The sequence below is a fragment of the Phyllostomus hastatus genome, unplaced genomic scaffold (genome assembly GCF_019186645.2).
Source record: "Phyllostomus hastatus isolate PE091 unplaced genomic scaffold, TTU_PhHast_1.1 phas_contig_209, whole genome shotgun sequence".
Lineage (NCBI taxonomy): Eukaryota > Metazoa > Chordata > Mammalia > Chiroptera > Phyllostomidae > Phyllostomus > Phyllostomus hastatus.
The window spans coordinates 4,333,243-4,355,084 of NW_025333735.1; the positions used below are offsets into that span (position 1 = coordinate 4,333,243).

General features: G+C 37.8%; 2 protein-coding genes across 2 annotated transcripts in view; one reads left to right on the forward strand and one right to left on the reverse strand.

Moving 5' to 3' along the window:
• Nucleotides 1-20,886, reverse strand: part of PRKACB (protein kinase cAMP-activated catalytic subunit beta) — a 110,192-nt gene extending 89,306 nt beyond the window's left edge. The window contains exon 1 of the mRNA XM_045835349.1: nt 20,582-20,886. Within this exon, the coding sequence (XP_045691305.1) occupies nt 20,582-20,627 (46 nt within the window). The 5' untranslated portion in view covers nt 20,628-20,886. The remainder of the gene's footprint in view (nt 1-20,581) is intronic.
• Nucleotides 20,664-21,603, forward strand: LOC123816401. The gene is made up of 3 exons (XM_045835318.1): nt 20,664-20,760; nt 20,925-21,259; nt 21,375-21,603. Exons 1-3 carry the CDS (start codon nt 20,664-20,666, stop codon nt 21,558-21,560), a joined length of 618 nt encoding a protein of 205 aa, XP_045691274.1. The 3' UTR covers nt 21,561-21,603.
• The last annotated feature ends 239 nt before the right edge of the window (nt 21,604-21,842 follow it).

Consider the following 21,842-nt stretch of genomic DNA (forward strand, 5'->3'; position numbering starts at 1 on the left):
GGTGAAGGCATTGAGACAAAAGAAAAAGGGACTCATAGACATGAACAACAGTGTGGTAATTGCTGGGAGGAGGCAGGCATAAGGGAACTAAATGGTAATGGTAAAAAATACATTAAAGATAAAATTAAAACATAAAGTATGAGATATCATCTTTTACCAAGTAACTGAAGTTGTAAAAGTTATAACTCATTCTTATATCAGTGAAACAAACTGTCATATTATTTGTACAATTATGTGCATTAGAAACATGTACCAGAAATTTAAGAAATAAATCTATAAGAATATTAACCTCATATTTATATTTTTCAAAAAATGGAGATAACTTAAATAAGAGCTTTTTAAAAAAGATGGTACATCTCTACACAATGGAATACCATATATCATTAAAATGTCATTGTAACACCTATCACAATGAGTAAAGCAAATAAGAAAGAAAAACTGAAAGTTGGTAAAAATGTAGCGCAACGAAACTCTCATACATTGCTGGTAGTAATACAAAATGATATAACCACATTAGAAAACTATTTGTATTAAAGCTTAATGTCTACAACTATACTCAATAGAAATGCACATGTATAGTGATCAAAATACATGTACTAGAATGTTTACAGGAGCATCATTTATATTAACTCCAAATGGACACTTATCACACCCCACAACAGTATTGATAAGTTGTGATATACTCCAACAATAGAATACCACACAGCAGAGAGAACGGACAATTTCCAACTATACTCAGTAACAGGGATGAATTCTATAAACTGTCAGGCAAAAGAACCCAGTCATGAAAGAGTATGTACTATATGATTAAATTCACAAAACGAGCAAAACTGATGGACCAATGCTATTGGAAGTAGAGAGAATGGTTACTATTGAAGTAGAAGTTTAAAAATTAGTTCTATACACGTTATTATTTTAAAAAATTAATATATTGAATGTAAAAAATTTCCTACAAAACAGTATCTGACTACATGGAAAAATTCATAACATAAAAATAAAAAGAAAACAAAATAAAACTAAAGAATAAGTCACTGTATTAATACAGATGGCAGGTTAGGTTAATGGTTAAAAAGTGCAGGCTCTAAATTCTAGACTTCTTGCATTTGAATCCCAGTTATGTGAGCTTGGGTAAATTACTTACCTGTTTCACTTTCTTCACCTGCAAAAGAGGTTAATAAAAGTACAGAGCTCACTGGACTATGACACAGATTATATGGAATAAACCTGATTAAAGCATTTATAATAGTGCCTGACACATAATGAACACATACTATTATCATCATAATCCCATTTTTGTTAAAACTCACCCATGTATTTTTAAAAAGGATATATGGTAATTCCCCCTTATACACGGGTGATAAATTCCAAGAATTCCAGTGGATGCCTGAAACCAAGGATAGCACCAAACCCTATACATACTAAGTTTTTTCCCATCCATACAAACCTTTTTACTTAAAGGAAGCAATTTATGGTGTATCTTTGGCATATCCAAATTGCCAGCATCACTACCTCTGTGCTTGGGCCATTGTTAAGTAAAATAAGGGTGACCTGAACACAAGCCCTATGGTCCTGCAACAGTCTATCTGACAACCGAGACGGCTGCTCAGGGACTCGCTGGCAGGGAGCATACACAGCATGGACACACTGGACAGAGGGATGATTCACATCCCAGGAAGGACGTGAGATTTCATCACCCACTCAGAGTGGTGCAAGATTTAAAACTTATGAACTGTTCATTTCTGGAATTTTCCATTTAATGTTTTTGGAATGTGGTTGACTGTGGGTAACTGAAACCATGGAAAGTGAAAAGGCCGATAAAGGGGGACTACTATATTGAAGAAAAAATGCTAACAGTGGTTATCTGAGAATGGTGGGATTCTGGTTGAGATTTTCTTCTCTTTTTCTAATATATAAGTAATGATAAGTGGAAATTTTCACTTTCATAATAGTTACTATGAAAGTTCTTTGAGAAAAAAAGTTTAATAAACTCACTCTAGGTTTAAAAAGAAGTCAAGTATCAGTACCTTGATGTCAGATTGACTTTCCTGTGAGAGAAGTTTCTCTGCATATTAAGAAGGTGGGAAGGAATTGGATGTTCCAGAAGAAACTATCCAGAAGGGAGAAGTGACCGGGGTAGAATTCTGTTCTAGGAATGGTCAAGAAGAAGACTTCTAATCAACAGTGCAATTAGAAGGACATTTGATGAAAAACTTCAATGATTTATGAGTACTAACTTGTTTACTTTTTTATATATTATATAAATTATTCTGAATTTCCTGTAAGAAATTTTAAGTCAGATGCTAACTAAAAGCTTTTGTGAGGAATCTGTTTTTCAAAGAGCTCATAAGAGAAGGTACCACTATTTTATTTTATTTATTTATTTTAAAGATTTTATTTATTTTTAGAGAGGGGAAGGGAGGGAGAAAGAGAGAGAGGGAAACACCAATGTGTGGTTGCCTCTCAAGTGCCCCTACTTGGGACCTGGCCCACAACCCAGACATGTGCCCTGACTGGGAATGGAACTGGTGACCCTTTGGTTTGCAGGCTGGCACTCAATTCACTAAGCCACACCAGCCACAGCTATTTTTAAAAACAGTGCTATTTTTTATTTATTTATTTATTTATTTATTTTAAAAAAAATAAAATAGTACCCAGCTTTAAGTCAAATTATATTATTACTCTGTAGTTAAGTCAAGGAATTATGCTACCTATAACTGTCCAACTATCAAATGTAAGGTGCTAGGGAGTAAACTTCCATTACATGGAAAAACTGTAGGTACAGACAGGTTTGCTAATGATGGACAGAGGTTCTGGAGGGTCCTCTGGAAACAACAGAGACATAGGCAGTTAAAAATATAATTGATGACAATAGTTCTTACTGTCTCTGGGCAGGTGATAGAATTTTTCTGTATTGCAGTTTCTTCCTTTGTGTTTCAGTTATCCATTGCTATGTAACAAATACAAAAATTTACTATTAACACAATAATTATATTTTGCTCACAATTCTGTGGCTCAAGAATGGACAAGGTACAGTAGGAATTGTTCATCTCTCTCTGGGGTCTGGGGTTCAAACTTGGTGGCTGAAACAGCTAGAGTATGGCGGGAGCAGCCCAACTGAGGTCATATCTCAAATCTCAATCCTCACTGCTGGCTGAGCCGCTCACTCAATTGGCTTCAGGTGAAGGCTGACCTGACTGAAAGGTCTAAGAAAGCTTCGCTCACTTGTCTAGTGCCAGGTGCTACTATTTCATGTGGCCAATCTCAATCTCTCTCTCTCTCTCTCTCAACCTCTCTCTCCCTCTCTCCCCTCATGTGCACTTTCCTCTCTTTCTCTCCAAGTGGCTAGTTGAACTTCTAACAAAGGCTGGTCTCAGAATAGCCAAACTTCTTACATAGTAGGTAGCTTCTTTGAAAGCAGAGGCTGTCAGTTCTCTCAAAGGGATAAGCCTACAACTGATTCAGCATCATATGTACTATATTTTGCTGGATAAACAATCATGGACCAAGCCCAGATTGAATGGGGTGAAGAAATCAACTATGCCTCTGACTGAAAAGGGTAGTTAAAAATCTGCCGTCTTCTCTACTCTATCACCGTCTACCCTCTGGCCACATACTGTTTACACTCTTCCATTTTCGAAATATATTCAACCCCCCAGCCCCCACAACTGTCATCCCATTACAACATTGGCTCAAAGTCCAGGGTCTAGTCTAAATCAGGTGCAGACAGGTATAGATGAGGCCCCTCAGATCTAGATTCTTAGATGCAGCTCCTCAGGAATGATTCTTCTAATCTGAAGACCTGTGAACTAAAGATTCAAGTTATCTTCCCAACACAGAGTAAATATATGATACAACAGTGAGACCAGAATAGAAAACACAATGGGAAATTCAAAAAGGGAGAAATAAGAGGCACATAACAGTCATTGGTCAATAGCAATTCTGAGATCCAGTGGGGCACATGTCACCAGTTCCCTGATTAGTCCCGGGGTGGTTCTCTATCTCTCAGCTTTACTCGGTGGCTTCTAGACTGCATGCTGAGTCGTTTTTCATTTTCCATAAGAAACGGTCTATATTTAGAGCTGACAAGCTTCTCAGCCTCTTTGCTGTCCACAGGAGGCTAAAGTCCCTGAGACTTTTTTCCTCCATTATGAGCTCTCTGCTCCTTTCAATCTGAGTGATAAAATTCCTTTAAATACTCTGTAGGTTCCTTATGATCAAATTACATCAACTCCAATAGACAAAAGCCACACTTATATTTTTTTTCCTGAGATCTCTACATTGAGCCACAGGTAAGGCTACTGCTACAGGACAATGTCCTTATTTCTAGAAACTCCAACTGTCTAACGGAGAGGGTCTGTGTGGCACTTAAACTTATAGCCTTTTAGTCTAGTTGAAAGTTTATGACATGTCGCTTTGCATCACTTTAAATCTATGTCTTAATAAAGAATCTTAGAGCCTGTCAGCCTGTCCTCTATTTCAGTATCTTTGGTTATATTTTTCTTGTTTCTTTGTTTTGTTGTTTAGGTTGACAGTGATCAGAGGGGAGAGAAGAGGGAATTTCAGGGGACAATGGGAAGGGTTCACGGGAACAAACTTAAAGGACACATGGACAAAAACTAGGGGGAGGGTAGTAATGGGAGGGAAGTGGGGAGGGTTAGGGGGGCTGGATTGGGAATGAAAGGGAGAAAACTGTACTTGAACAATGATTAAAATAAAATAAAAAAAGAATCTTAGAGCATTTTAAATTTTATTTATCAAAAGGATAAATGTAAAGATATATAAATATTTTATATACACATATATATCTGCAGGTAGTGCTCTCTAAAACCCTCCTTGCATCTAAAAATCTAGAGAGAATTCTGTATTTTATTAAACACTAATTATCTCATCAATTATGTGGGCCAATGCTCCTTGTATTTAATAAGTTAAATTCCTGTAAGAATTACATGCTAACTTCCTGTTATAATGTCAGTAAATTCAGAAAGACATTCCACTGTGTGACTCCCTTACTGAGGCAATATAAGGCCTTGGGGCAAGGAACATAAAATACTTGGTGGCTAGGAAGCCAAGTTAAGACCAGGTGGTCAGAATAAGCTGACTACAAAATGTCATCACCCCTCCACTCTCTACTCAAAAACTCTCAGAGGTAGCTGATTTTATCTCACTTCTAACTGCCTGCTTAAACTGCTGACCCACATGCACAGCTGATCAAGGTTTTAATGCTACACACATTTTCTAGGTTGGCGGTAATGAGCGGTCGGCCATCTTGCCATAGTTACCGGGCAGCACAGCTAGGAAAGGACACCGCCAACCCTGAAATGGAAAATTCCAGAAATCTGCCCTTTTCTAAAAGCCTGCCTTTTCACCCAAGCCCGCTTCATCCCCATCTTATAAAAGCAAGCCAAGCAGAGCCAGCCCCCAACTCAGTTCAGAGGGCCTTTCCTTCCTCTGTGCTGACTCTCTCCTGCTGGAGCATAAACTAAATAAAATCTGCCTGGAAATTTCTCTGGATTTCCTCTCAATTTCTAGCTTCTTAGGAGAAATCCATGAACAGCAAAACTAGTTACACTGCCATATAAAAAGTGATCAACTTTATGTTCAAACACAGTAGCCTCAGCATAGATTTCCTGGTTCAGTAATTTCTGTACCTTTTATTTTGAGGCTTGTGTGTTTTTTTTTTTAAAGGTAATGTGGTTTATGTACACTGTGGGGTCAGGGTGGAGTTGAGGAGGTGGTAGGAGTGATCAAGAAATAAATGAAGGTTGAAAAGAAAATAAAAGATTCCATTTCTAGCTTGGGAAAATGAATCCACTTCCCCACTCTTCCCTATACACACTCTGGGGTTAAAACAAACAAACAAACAAACAAACAAACAAACAAAAATGTCTGTGATCATCTGTTTTATTTATTGATTTGTGATGATCAGTTTTAAAGGCAGAAGATTTTTACCATCTGAAGAGAAACCAGAGTATGTGATGATTGGTTTTCATTGTCAGCATGACTAGGGTTCAGTCTCCAGCAATTCAATCAAACACAAACCTAGGTTTGCTCTGATGGTATTTTGTAGATGTGATTAAAGTTCATAATCAGTTTACTTTAAGTAAAGATTATCCAAGATAATCTCAGTAGGCCTGATTCAGTTTTGCTTAAAACTGAAGGCTCCCTAAAGAAATTGAGCTGTGGACTATAGCTTCAGTTTGTGGCCCCGAGTTCCAGCTTGCCCTTCCTAACAGCATGCTCTGTGAATTTTGGACTTGCCTAGCCAGACCTCACAATCAGTAAGTCAATTCTTTGCAATATATCTGCTAATATATATCCGTTTGACATCATTTCTCTAGTGTAACCCCAGCTGCTACACTGCCTTGTAGAGTAATGAGTTTACTATCACTGGAAAGATTATGATGAAAGAGATAAGTAAATGAAGTAAAAAAAATGTACAAGTTTTTAAAAAGTAGTCAACATGGCATGCGGGTAAGAACAAAGACTTCAGAGTTACACTGCCTAGGTTCAAACCCCTGCTTTACTGCTTACTAACTATGTAGCTTTGAAAAGCTACTTAACCTCTCTGCACCTATATTTTCTCTTGTATAAAATAAAACCAGGCCCTGGCCAGATACTCAGTTGGTTAGAACAAGGTTGTGGGATCAATCCCCTGTCAGGGCACAATCAACTAATGAGTGCATAAAGAAGAGGGACAACAAATCAATGTTTCTCTCTCTGAAATCAATAAATAAAAAATTTAAAAAATAACCAATCATAGTTTGCACCTCAACAGATTATGAAGTTAAATTAGGAGGTATCATGCAGCACTGACAACAATGCCTGGCACACAGAGAAAGCTAAGTACTAATATTCCAACAAGGTGATAGGCAGGTACAAGGATCCTCTAAGGGCCCTTTGGATTCTAGAACAATTTCAAATGCACAATTTTTAAAAGAAAATTATCATCATCATGTTAGGGGAACAGTGTAACACTGATTATAAGTAGAAGTCCCAGAATCAGATCAACTCAGCTGCATTACATGAAGCTGTGCCATGTAACTAGCTGTGTAACCTTGTTTAACTTTTCTAAGTCTTAGTTTTCTTACCAGAAAAAAATGAAGATGATGATAATAGTATCTATTACATAAGGTTATTGTGAGAAATAAGCTATTTTATGTAATTTTTAAAGTTCTAATGGATAACTAAAATTCCTCCCTGAATTTTTATACCTTTTTATTCTAGAAGATCATGAGATTATGAATATAAATGATCTCCTTATAATGTGTAATTACTCCATTAGATTTATTTACTATTTCTAGTTGTCCATTGACTGGCAATCAAACTTGTTTAAAAAAATGTGCTCACTCTATATAAACAGTGGTTAAGGATTTCCCTTAAAACATTATATTTACTATTTTTTAATCCTCACTCAAAGATATTTATTGATGTTAGAGAGACAGGAAGGGAGGAAAACAATGTGAATGAGAAACATTGATTGGCTGCCTCCCGTATGTGCCCCAACCAGGGACCAAACCTGAAACTTAGGCATGTGCCCTGACCAGAGCTCAAACCCACAACCTTTTGGTGTATAGGGCAATGTGCCAACCAACTGGGCCACTCAGCCAGGGCTATATTTACTATTTATTATCATATTCTAGATGCCAACAGAAACATATATACTTAAATCTCACGGCTCAGCACTATCTCCATTTTGCAGGTTAGGAAAGATTTTAAAAGTAACAGTGAGCATATATAAATACATTGTTACACCCATTATTGCCTCTTTGAGAACACTTTTATTATTTTCTGAATCTCAGCATGATCCAGATACTAGAATAATAATGTTAAGTACTCGGGTTAGTAACTTCTGATCACCTATGTAGCCGGGTTCTAAATTCTCAAAGGGCAGTCAGTTAACTTATTTTTTAAAAAGGGGGCAAGGGGAATAATTTGATGTTTTTCTCAGATAAATTAATATTTGCTGTCAATAAATGCTACATTTCCACAGACAGTAAGAATACATTCTCACTTAAATATGCAATTATATATATTTTTTTCATTCAAGAAAAGATAGGTATTTAAACTCAATCGTATGTTAATCTGCAAAAGATTGGTGAATGGCTGCAACAGGATGGGAACATAGCAGTGGTAGTACGCTGAATGGTTAGCAGCCTCATCTGTTCAGGTTGCTATAACAAAGTACCATAGACTAGGTGGCTTATAAACAACAGGAATTTATTTCTCATAGTTCTGATGAGGTTAAAGTTCAAGGTCATGGGGCTGGCAGACAGGGTGTCTGGGAAAGCCCACTTTCTCACTGACAGTCATCTTCTCAATGTATCCTCGTGTGGCAGGAGGGGCAAGAGAACTCTCTCAGGCCTCTTTAACAAGGACACAAATTCCATCCATGAGGGCAGAGCCCTCATGACTTAATCACCTCTCAAAGGTCCCACCTTCTGATACTATCACCTTGAAGGTTAGGATTTCAACATATGAATTTTCAGGAGACACAAACATTCAGACCACAGCAGGCCTCAAGTGAACAGGAATTTTCCCAGCCATTAGGAACACAATGCTTTTCCCTAATCCAATGTCTTCCTCTCTGAAGAGTGAGACCAATCTCTCCCTACCAATTAAGAGTGATATAATTTTGACATATAAATGTCAAATAAACTTTGTGCTAAGAAGAGAAGGAAAGAGGTATCTTCTTATCAAGTAAATTGACTACTATACCCAAATAATCAATATACTCAACATTACAAAGAAAGTACCTGCCGACTGAGGGGGTGGGGGCTAAATACTTCTAAAACAGGCTTGAACTTTTTATTCACTTACCTATCCATGATTTTAGCTTCTTCCACTATGAGCTAGGAACTGTGCCAAATTCTAGGGATCAAAACATTAAACAATGTAGATACTGCCTCTCCCCTTACAGATCACAATGTGTAGTAGGAGGTACAGCTGAGAAATCAATGTTGGTGTAAGTGCTACAATTACAGATGTAAATATATCCAAAATGGACTCAAAGCCAGTTTCTATTTCAGTCAATTATAGCCTACTTCCCAGTGCGATCTCAGAAATTCTATACTTATTCCTATATAAGCTGTTGTTTTATTTTTACCCAAGTATCAATCTCAAGTGCCTGTGTATGATTGTGAACTTTACCATAAATATCTGTATGTATTAGCCCCACAGCTTAAGAAACCAAGTCTTATTTTCATTTGCATGTTTGCATTTCCAGATGAGCATAGCACCTGGTGCAAAGTAGGCACTCAATAAGTACTGGCTGAGAAGGACAAGATGAGTGAATGACTAACAAACAAAAGACTTTTATGTCTCTGTGTCATTCTATCTGTCAAACTATGGTTTATTTAGTAACATCAAGACTACAGCCCAAACAGGAATTCATATTCTTCCCCAGTTTAACTTTTCATGTCTTTTACTTATCTAAAGAGCTGAGCTAGGATTAGGTTGAAGGAGCTAAATTATCAGTAGAACTGGCTCCTACAAAAGAAGCTAAGTAATATCTGTATAAACATGTTCTCTCAAGTTTGTGGCTCACATAGCACAACAGTCTGCTGATGCTATGTAGTAAAATACTTAAAAATAATATGGTATAGAAACTGAATACTCATTTTGTTAAAGCCCTAAAATAATGAGCTCTCAAGACAGTATCTTTAGTTTTTTTGAAGACAAAGTCCAGATGGGAATACAGATTTGCCAAAGACTTCAAGATTTAGATTCAACAGTTGCCTTACAGGAAAAGAAAAGTTTCAGGAGTCATTGAAAAGTTAACATCATATAAATAGTAGGCAACAAAGAATACAACCTTAAACCATGACCATAAAGCTTGGAACTTACTAGCTGGTTATAGCAAGTCAGACAAAGACCTGACATCTATGTTGGATTTCCTAAGGCAGCCCTATTGTCAAATATGCTAGTGAGTCATACATTCATCACTGTGAATTATCAACTAGTGAATATTTCTTTTTATGAGTCCCACATTTGATTCAGAAAACCATCTGCATTGATACAGAGCATTTCTGAAGCTAATTTACATTACAATCAAAACATGAAATATATTATTACTATAAGAAACATACTATATTATACTTCCTAAAAATTCTCATTTACTTATCTAGATCTTCCAATGGTCTATGAGCTACATAAAGACAACTATTTAGCTCCCATCATCTAAAAATTTTTAAAAATAATTGAATGGATTTATTATAGCAAATTAAAATATCAATATTTATGCTATACCTCCACATTAGGGAAAAATTTATTATTTGCATTATAATAATAAGCCTCAATATTAGAAAAAGGTGAAGATCTATTTTTTAATAGATTTTTACAGCTACTGAGAGAGTAGCTGTAAAAGCTAAAGGGATAACAAAACCCATTAAGAGAAAAAAAAAACCTGATAAATTTTCCTAGCAATTGCTGAAAATACTAACAAAATGTATAAGCACAAATGTTTTACTTATCACATAAATGACTGCAAAACAGTTAAATATATTTATTTTCTAAGCTTAGTTTATCTATGTTTTACTGCACATCCTTTCATTTGCTCTACAACTAACTTTTATAAATTTTGCGGAATAGCTTATGAGATCTAGTGTTTCAAATTTAGGTGAACAAGCCCTTGGAGTATATTTTTATATGCTACTTGATTTATTAAAGTAGTATATTTTTCTGTCTATACTACTTGATTTATACACTTTGATAATGTAGCCCTAATCTTTCTAGATTGAAGTTTTTTGTTCTGTTTTGTTTTGTTTCTTTAGTTTATTCTCATACAATAGACCCTTCCTTTCTCTTAACTCCTATTAGCTGCCCCTGATCTTAACTTTCTGGATCTATTATACACAAAACATCACACTACATGTCATACTGTAAAGGTTTATATTAAGAGTAGAATGTGCTATGTTTTATTTCTAGTATACTCTAATGACCAAAAATTAAAGATAGTCCCTTTATCTGTAGAACATGAGATTGGCTTCAAAGGCCAAGACAGTGATTCAGAAATTTCTTAAGTCAAAATTTAGAGACTATCATTCTTCAAGTACATCAAAAAATTTCCCTAAATAATTAACTTATATTTGCACACACTGAGACTTGTTTACCACTTCTTCACCTGCATTATTTTATGAGAACCTTCTATAATTTATTCCCAAGACTTGCTCCTTTTAAAATGCACATTTTTTTCTTTTAATAAATACATTGGAATCGTTGGATTATAAAGACATCACAGCCTCTATCAAACCCATCTTTCTTAATTTTATAGTGTAGCTTGGAGACATTAAAATATTTGTCCAAAATGAATTAACAGAATGTATTAGGAAACAGATTTTTCTTAGTCTAAGTTCATGTTCTTACTTAAATTACACCTTAACTTTTTAGTATGTATTTTGAAAGACTCTAGAGGAAGAAAACTGATTTACTTAATATAATATATGTTTGTATTATATTTTACATGTTCTTTCCACTATTCCACGTGACTACAAAGCTCAATATTTTACAGGATGCACACTTTAATTATGAAAGTAATATTTCATCTTACTTTAAATTAATTTGTGTTCTTTAAAAGTTATACTGTTCTCATTAGTGCTTTAGCTTTTACTTTCAAAACAAAAAAGTTGAACCTTTAGTAGCTATAGTTCTTAACTAATATTAATAGAACTTATATCAGATATTATAGTTTTATAGTTTCTAAATAGGGGGACTTAAAAAGGGGAACAAAATGAGGGTGAAATGTAGAAAAGAACCCTTGACCATCCAAAGTCACACCCCCTTGACTATAGCTGGGCAACTAAAATAACATCCACAATCAACCCTAGCTGGTGTGACTCAGTAAACTGAGTGTCAGCCTGTGAACCAAAGGGTCACCGGTTCAATTCCCAGTCAGGGAACATGCCTGGGTTGCGGGCCAGGTCCTCAGAAGGAATGCACAAGAGGCAAGCACACATTGGTGTCTCTCCCTCTCTGTCTGCCTCCCTTCCCCGCTAAAAACAAAATAAATTAAAAAATTTTTAAAATTTAAATAACCAATAAGATATAATTTCTCAAAAATGCCATTGGCACCCTGAGTTCAATATGCCCCCCCCCCACACAAATCTGCTCTTCCCCATATATTCATTTCTGACTTCACTATTGGAATCACAATCCACCCACCAAGATACAGAAGCTAAAAACTTGGGAGCTATTTCTAATTCCTTCTTTTCCTAACTCCCCACATGCTATCAATTAAGTACAGTCTGCTCACTTTACTCTTCCAAATTTCCCACATTTTAGATCCTTACCTCTAACACCTTGACTTAGTCCCTGAAAGCCCCTCCTGTGAGTAAGAAAGTCTTCTAATTAATCTTCCTGCCTCCACCCACCTCCTTCCATGGTGACTCATCTTCACATTACCACCAAAGCAATCCCTCTAAAGCCAAATTTTATGTCTCTCCCTTATTTCAAAGACTCTAATAGCTCTCTAATGTCTATGGCAAGGGTGTCAAATTCATTTTCATTGGGGGCCACATCAGTCTCGAGGTTGCCTTCAAAGGGCCAAATGTAATTTTAGGACTGTATAAATGTAACTACTCCTTAACTAGGGGCAAGGAGCTTGGCGCTGCCACCGGGTAGAAACAAGGTGCTGGGCGGGATAAAACAAGGTGGAGGGCCAGATTCGGCCCGCAGGCCTTGTGTTTGCCACCTGTGGTCTATGGGATGAACTCCATTACACAGCCTCTGTCCATATCTTCGGTCTCACCTTTTATCATACAGTCTCCCCTCTTCCCTACCACTGACCCTATCCTCTAACATTTCGTCCTAATGGGCAGCTTACTTCTTTTTCCTGAAGATGCCATGCTGTTTCACTCCTCTGCATCTTTGCTCACTCTGTGTCCCCTCTACTCAGAACACGTTTCTCCTGTCATCAGTCCTGCTATTGAACGTTTACCATTTTCAATGCTCTTATTCAGGGCTCACCTCCTCTTTGAAGTCATTTTGAACCCTCCACTCCCCACCCCAGTATAAATGACCATACTTCCAATAGGTTCCCCCACTGAACTTCTATGAAAGCACTGTAACAGCTGTTATATTAGAAGCTCAACTGTGTAGAATAAATGAATGAATAGATGGACAAAGAAAAGAACCATACAGGATACTCTTGAAGGAATTATTTTTAAAATAAAGACAAAATACTCAAAATTATATATTGACTTGGGTATATTTACCTCCCATAAATTCCATATTTTTCTATTTAACATAATTTTTTCATTAAAAACAAGATTTATTTCCCCCAAGGAAATCTGATCTCATATGTGTACTAACATTTATTATCACCTAGATATATAATTTCATAAGTTACACTAATTGTTTTATTTTATTAATTCAATGGGATATCAGAATGGTTTATGGTCCACTCCTGACTGTCTGACAGGATCTGAATAGCTACCCTGTCTCACCTAGGATCTTTTCATGTGCAGCTTTTGCTGCTCAGTCAGGGCCGGCTTCTACCCTAAGCTGGCTTTCATGCCTCCAGTCACCCTGCTGCTGGCAGTGAAAAGCCACAATCTTTTATATCTAAGTGGAGGTCACTAACCAGGAGAACAAGAAAAATAGTTCCTGAACAGAAAATAACTTTATATAGTAGATAATATGCACAAAATGAATTACAAAACTGGATGAGATAATATGTACTTATTGAAATTGCACTGCTGTTTGTTTTGACTTTTTTATTCTTTTTCTTATTTTGCAACCCAAGGAAGACTATTCCTAAATACTTCTGTTAATCCAGTGAATTAGAACAAATACCTGCTACTCATTTTCATTTTTAAAAAAGTCTATAACAGAAAAGTTTAAAGATATGAGTAAGCTATGAGATCACTTTGTTTCTAATCAACATTTAAATCTACAAAAATTTTCAATAAAAATATATTCACTGAGATTCAGTATTAAAAGCTATAAAATTTTAATTCTAGTAGAGCCCAAAAGGTAATTCTGTAATTAACTTTACAAATTACTAAACTATAATAATTTGTTCACTAAGCTTATAAATGCTTATTCAGAGAAAATGCTGAAGAAATAAGTCAATTCCTAGTACAAGAAAAAACAAATCCAGATTTTTGTTGATCTACACTACACTTACGAGGACCCACAAATCCCCCAAAATGATGGAATGATGCATTGGCATTTTTATTTTATGTAAAGACAGCTGTGTTCTACATCTGTGCTGTCCAACATCCCAAATACTAATAACCACCTATAAGTTAAAAATTCAGTTCCTCAGTCACCCTGGTCACATTTCAAGTGCTCCATAGCTACATGCTGCTGAGTGTCTGCCACATTATACAACACAGATAGGACCACTTCCATCACAGCAGAAAGTAAGTCAAATAGTGCTATTCTCAACTATGGCAAAAACCAAGTTTCTAAATACTTAAAAAAATCAATACAAGTTCAAATATTAATTTTTTCATTGGCTATTTAACAGGAGGGAAAGGCATACATTTACCAAAAAAATAATGAAATACAAATAGTACTAAATATTTTCAGTATATAAAATTAATTTTACCTGGCTTAATTTGAAATTATAGCATATTGAATCTGAAAAGACTTTCAAGGTAATTTAATTCTTTGTCCTCATTGTACAGATAAAAAAATTGAATCTAGAGAATGCTACAAGGAAAAAACAACTCTCATTTAATATATCCAAAAACAGGCACCACTGAAACAACCAAAATTTCTATAATTGATGATGAACTGAAACAACGTAAAATCTAAGCTGTGTGTCTCAGGGCCAGCTTTTCCACCGGGAACCCAGAGGTCTGGCACAGTAGCTAGGATTTCAGGGTCTGGGGCTCAGCTGCCTAGGTTCAAATGCTACACCTTGACTTACTAGACCTGCAACTTTAAGCATGTCATTTAGGCTCTCTGACGCTCCATTTCTTCAACTATAAAATAAATAAATAAACTACTTCATAGGATTAAAAACATCAACTGAAATTATTCATGCACCACACTTAGAGAACCTGGCGTACAGTAAGCCTTCAAAAAAAATGTAGTTGTTATACCCTGGCTGGTGTGGCTCAGTTGGCTGGGAGTTGTCCTGCAAACGGAAAGGTTGCTTCCCAGTCAGGGAACATGCCAGAGTTTCAGGTTTGGTCCCCAGTTGGGGAGCATGCCAGAGGTGACCCACGGATCAATGTATTCTCCCTCTTTCTTATTTCCTTCCCATCCCTCCAGAATCAATTAAAAATGTAGTTGTTATGAAACTTGCATTTTGTTTGAACCTAGTCTACTGGTGACACTGATTAATTTCTATTCTCTTTAAGTTCTTAAGACAGAGAGATACTCTGGAAAACATTCAAAGATCATTATGTAAACACTAGGTTACACAGTGTGTTCTACCACTTGTAACCACTGGAGGAGGATTTACATCCAAGTCTCTACCAACACTTCACCCACAGGCCTTAACACCTTTGCCATGAGAGTGCAATATAAAGCCATTACAGGAAAACTGTGGGGTATATTTTTTTAATGAAATAAACAAAAACACAAACAGGTTAAAATAAGTGGCATGTCTTTTTTATGTTGGTGACTGTGGCTAAATGAAAAAGAGAGAGATTGGATAATCAAAACAATTTTGAATGACAAGAGCTTAAAAAATTCTCAGAAAATTATATACTTACTTATATCTTTAAAAATTTCTTTATTGCTGTTCAATTACAGTTGTCCCCATTTGTCCCCCATTACTCTCCCCTGCCTTACCCACCCCTACCTCCCACATTCAATCCTCCCCCTGCCTTGTCTTTGTCCATGGGTCCTTTATACACGTTCCTTGACTTGACCCTTTGCTTTTTAACATTAATGTTTTTCCATATTAGATGAAGTTTAAACAACTACATTTAAAATTTGAAATGCATATATTTATTTTCAAGAGTAATTTTTAAAAAATACAAAAGACAAACATGTAATGGTAAGAGTTATTCTTTAAGTTTTAAGACATATCAATACAAATTTCTAGTTCACTACAGCACAACAGGTGCCTAACTTAATGTCATCTCCTGAAATTGTAGAGATGAGAATGGAATCTCTCCAGCTTTTAAGTCGTACTCCAAAAAATGTTTAATTTTAATAGCAGAGGAGTAAGTTTCAACAGAATATGATATAGGCACCAGGTTGTTGAGATAACCAAGACTGTTCTCAAATGCCCAGTTTCGTCTTCTGGAATACTTTTAGAAATTAATCTCCAGAGTCACCTATATGAAACATAGTCCAAATCAAACCTCAAATCTCAATCAACCTGATAGTTTAAAATCAGTTTTTAAAGTCAAACATTTTCCTATTGGTAGTTTTCAGAGGTCTAACTTCACTCTCTATGAGGTTAGCACCTATCATATATTGCTTTTCAGTTAACTTTTGTATGTTCACATTCAATCTTAACACTAGATAGAAAATTTCTTGAGCTTTTACTCACAGGATGCCCAAATGAAACTAATATACCTGGTAGACATTTTGAAAATATATGTATGAGGTCTGTCTGGAAAAAGTCCAGCCATTGTTAATATAAAGAGAACGTTTGCACGACACTGATGTAACCTGGCGGCCAAGGAGAGTGGACTGGAATGTGTGTGTGAACAATGATGACTTCACTGTACTAGTCAATGGGGAGGGGGGAGGAGATGCAGTTGAGTGAGCATGTGTATTGTGTGGCCATCCCATTCAAAATAACTGAGTAAGTAAAGCAACGAATCTGCATCAAATTTTGTGTTAAGTATGAACATTCCTCTGCGATGATTCAGAAGGCCACAGCTATGGGCAATGGGCAACTGGTGATTGGCAGCTTCATCATGACAACACACCCACCTATGCATCACATCTCGTGCAGGGTTTTTTGGCAAAACATCAAATCATTCAGGTGATTCAGCACCCTAAAGCCCAGATTTGGCACCCTGTGACTCTGGCTTTTCCCAAAACTTTAAAAAGTTTTAAAAAGGAAGAGCTTTCAGACTGTCAATGAGATTCAGGAAAATAAAATGAGGCAGCTGAGGGCAACTGGGGGAACTGTGTGAGATCACAAGGTACCTATGTTGAAGGTGGCTGAGGCATATTGTCCTATGTACAATATTTCTTGTATATTCTTCAATAAATGTCTCTATTTTTCATATTACATGGCTGGATACCTTCTGGACAGACCTCATATTAATTGATTATTTAGTGATGCAGAATGGAGTCAGGCCAATTCCTCACTCTGATATCACTAATAGTAGGTTCTCAACTCCAGCTTCTTCAGAGCTAAGGCTCTTTGGCTTTGAAATGGAATGATTACATAGGCTGATCTCTGAGATCACTTACATTCCTAAAACTTCATGCTTTTATGTATCCACTTAAGTTTAAATAAGTACATTCAAATTTTGAAAGGTATGTATTTTCAAGAGTAATTAAAAGAACACAAACATATAATTGGTCAAGTTCTCTCATTAACTTTTTAGATATATCAATAACACGGCTTTGTTCACTACAGTAGAACAGCAGCAACACACACCTGATAACACTGCCCCAAATAAAAATGACAAATCAACCTGTTGTATTTCAAATAGTTGTCCCTCATAGGGACAACTTTGAGACAACTATTTAATATTTTCTATTATCACCTCACAGGATTTATTCAAAGTACTAAAATGACATTTGGTTTTCATTAATAAACTTACATAAAAAGCTGGCAAACATACGTACCACGATATCACTAATAGTTAAATCTTAGGAAGTAAGTTATTCACTGGAACAATTTAAAAATATTTAGGTAAACATTTTTTCTCTTAGGTTTTCTGCAAATATCCAACATTATCCCATAGCTATGAGCTTCAGATTATTACCATCTAGGGGAGAACTGATTTGGTCACTTAATGACAGAAATACAGTGGTTTCCCCTATCCATGTGGTATACATTCTCAAGACCCCCAGTGGGTACCCGAAACTGTGGGTAGCACTGAACCCTATATATACTATTTTTTCCTATACATACATACCTATGATAAAGTTTAGTGGATAAAGTGGGCATAATGATTAACAGTAACTAATAATGAAATAAAAATAACAACAATATGCTGTAATAAAAGTTTGGTGAATGTGGTCTGTCTCTCAAAGTATCTTATTATACTACATGCACCCTTCTTGTGATACCATGAGATGGTACACTGCCTATGTGATGAGATGAAGTGAGGGGAATGACCTAAGTATTGTGACACAGCTTTAGGCTGCTATACGGGTTACTTGAAGACAAGCGCTGTGGCATCACGACAGTCAACCTGATATCCAAGATGGCCACTCCCAGTGAGTGCGCTGAACACGAGGAATGGTTCGTGTTCTGGGCAGGATGGAGTGGGATGGTGCAAAATTCCACAATGCTACTCAGAATAGGACAAATTTAACACTTATCAATTGTTTTTCTTTTTTTTTTTTTTGAAATTTCCCACTTAATATTTTTGGGATGCGGTTGACCGTGAGTAACTGACAAAAAGCAACTGTCGATAAGGTGAGGCTACTGTGTACAGGTCACAGAAGAGTCTGCTATCAATATGAATACTGTACAGGCCAGCACTTGCTGATAAAAATCACTGATATGACTCAATTACCAATCACACTTTTTGTAATACAATTAACACGATTTAGCTTAAATTTGCACAGCTTTAAATTAAAAGGGAAAACGACAACTCATCAGGCACAACTGACTCAACACTTTCTACATTCTTTATATTTTATAATATAGTACAGTTAGTTTCTGCATTTGTACAATTGAAAAAAGATAATTAAAGTTCTACCTCTACAATGGCTTTTTAAAATCTCCATATCACATACTAAAGTGTGTTCATTGATAATTCGTATGATTGTACATCCAACTTTTCTGGAGCTCCTGAAAATTATCCCCAACCACTTATTAGTGAAACATACACCATATAACCTAATCTCATTATTTGAACAAAATGAATGACTAAATCTTCCCAAATCAATTTTGCTTTATCGATACCAAAAAAAAAGAAAAAACTATTTCTTTCATGCTAAATTACAAAGTTAGCCTTAAACACGTTACAAACATAGAAACATTAAAAGATACTGTTTATACAAACTTGAATAAATTATCGGGCATTCCCTCAGGTGCTAAGATGTGATTTACTCCTCGTGATATAACAAATATGACTTGTTATTTGGTCATTCTGAATTTTAAAATCTGAGATGAACCCAACAAAGGCAAATAAATTTTTTTTACACAACAGTCCTGATATACTTACTATATATTGAGAGGGACCAAAGTTTTGCCACTCCAAAATGTGCCTTTTGGGATATAGGCACATTTTAAGCTGGTTATAAAGAAAAAAAGACTCAGAGAGAAAGTTTGACCCTCTTACTTTACCTGACTAAAGGAATTCAGATACAAAAACTTGCTTACTGGAAAAGAGCATCACCTTAGCATCCTAATATAAACTAAAAGTGTCAGACAGGGAGAAATGTAGCAAAGCCTGTTTGTTAGACTTCCCTCTATGTCCCACTGTTTCTGGGTGGCCCAGAAAGAATTTGTTTACCACGTTTGCTCTTTTCATCTACCTGTAAACTGCCTACTTTCTCTTTAAAATCCAAGAACTCTGCCCACTTCTTTATCTAAAATGGCATATAAACCTCAACTGCCCGATGTGTCTTCAGGTTTCATATGTTATGGTACCTGCAAATCTACATCAGTAAAAAGCTTGGAGATTTTCTCCTGTTGATCTGTCTCAAGTGAATTTATTAGCCCAGTTAGAAGAACTTAGAAGGTGGCAGGAAAATTATTTTTTTTGCCCCCACTGTGTATCTGTATAGCCGTACAAAAACTCCATTTTCATGGTTTTTTTTTTTCATTTTGTTTTTTGCTGTTTGATATAAAGTGTGGCCTTCTGCACTTTCAGATCTCAGAAGAAATCCACCGTATTCTGGAAGCTCTTCAACTCCCAGTGACCTTTAAGTTGCAGCAGATTCTTGAATGTCCTAAGAAAAACAAGCCTGCACTGCATTTTTTTCCCTCTAGTTGACAAAGTTGCCAGTTTAGTTTTATCATATTTCCCATTCCTATTCTGAAGAGGGAGGATCTTTAAAACATAGTTTCACATTCAGGATTAACGTCACCTACGAGAGCCAGGTGATAAGGTTGGGTTGCAATAGTGATGGAGGGAAAAGAGCCAATTCTGCCCAAAGCACTACCTGTGGCTCCCAAAGAAGGGGTGGGGGGCGGGAAAGCGAGGGCCGGGATGGTACAAGGTACTTCTTTATTCGAACCATATCTGGGGAAGTGTTTCAGAATGAGTGAGTCCCCCCTCTCTCTACTGAGAAGAGGATCGCAGAGACCGCTTCGCTCCCTCCTCTTTACATGTGGCCCTTCCCGGCCAGCCCTCACGCCTGGAGGGAGGAAGGTAGACCAGGAAAGTAGCTGGTCGCCAGAGCCCCCTCAAGCAACTCCCGATCGTGGCTGCGAGGCCTGGACCATGCCCGCGGCCTCGAGGCACCAACCCAGAGGGGCGCTCAGCGCACCGCGCCGGCCTGTCCCGAGGGTCCCCAGGCCCGGCCCTTGACTTACCGCTCTCCACCTCGTTGCCTTTCTTGGCGGTTGCCGCGTTCCCCATGATTGGGGCAGTAGAAAGAAGGGGTCAGGAAGGGGAATGGGGGCTGGGGCGGTCCCCGCCGCTCCACAGGCAGAAGCAACTCCCGCTTCAGCACAGGTCAGGGTGGTGAGTCCTCCAGGAGCTGATACCCTGAGTACCAGCGGGAACACTGGGCTGGTTCTGAGCGCAGAGCTTCCCCGAACTCCCCAGCCCGGGCGGCGGCACAGATAGCGGCGGTAGCAGCCAAAGGACCGACCGGTGGCCGCAAGCAGACACTCCCCCTTCCCCCGCCCCGCCCTCCTGCGCGCCCCTGAGCAGCGGCGCGCGCCGGCCGGGCCGGTCCCTCTCCGCCGGCGGGCGCGTGTACCGGAAGTGACGCACAGGCCCGGGACGCGGCTAGCCGGCCGCGGAGGGTCGACCCTGCGGAGCTGGACCGGGGAGGCTGGACTGGGTGGTCCGGGGCCCGCCGAGCCGGATGTTGTCGTCTGAGCTGGTGTCCGGCTGCGCGACCCCGAGAGTCTGGAGTCTTCAATGCCCTGAAGCGGCGCCATAGGAAGCCTTGCAGGAACTTGGGTTGCTTTGTGCCCTGCATCACGGTGGCTCCCCCCCACCCCCCGCCAAAGGCCGCCTTCTGCCCACAGCCTCTGCCAGAGGTAACCGCGCTGGGGGGTAGGTCAGTTTCGAGGTGACGTCCCTGGTTCCCGCCTCTGCAGCTGCGGAAGCAATCTCGTTCATAATCGTGATCCGGCGCTTCTCTTCGCCTCGCAGATGCAGGTATTCGCTGAGTCCACCACGTTGTCCTCCCAGTTCTTAGACACAAGCCAGTTCATGTCTCCAGTGCAAGTTTTCATTCGCCCTGGTTTCGCGGATCGCTGTCACAGGTTTTGTAAGACATCTGAGGCGGAGACAAAGGAAAAATTTACAATTTCTCCAGAATGCCTATTGATGTCCTGAGTTGTATGTAGCAGTTTTCTGTGTAGATGTGAAAATAAATGCATTCCCAATTGGTAGTTGCGTTTGTATTAATATACATCTTAGATAACTTAAATTTGCGAATAGCTTTACTTAACGGGTAATTTCTGTGGCACTAGCTTAATTTTTGGTTGCAAGTTTGTTTGAACTGTGCACTTTGAGCATTTATTTTCTCTTTAGTATAAAAAAGATAACTTCCCGCCCTGACCAGCATGACTCCGATGGTTGAGCATCATCCCTAAAAGCCAAAGGTCTCTGGTTGGA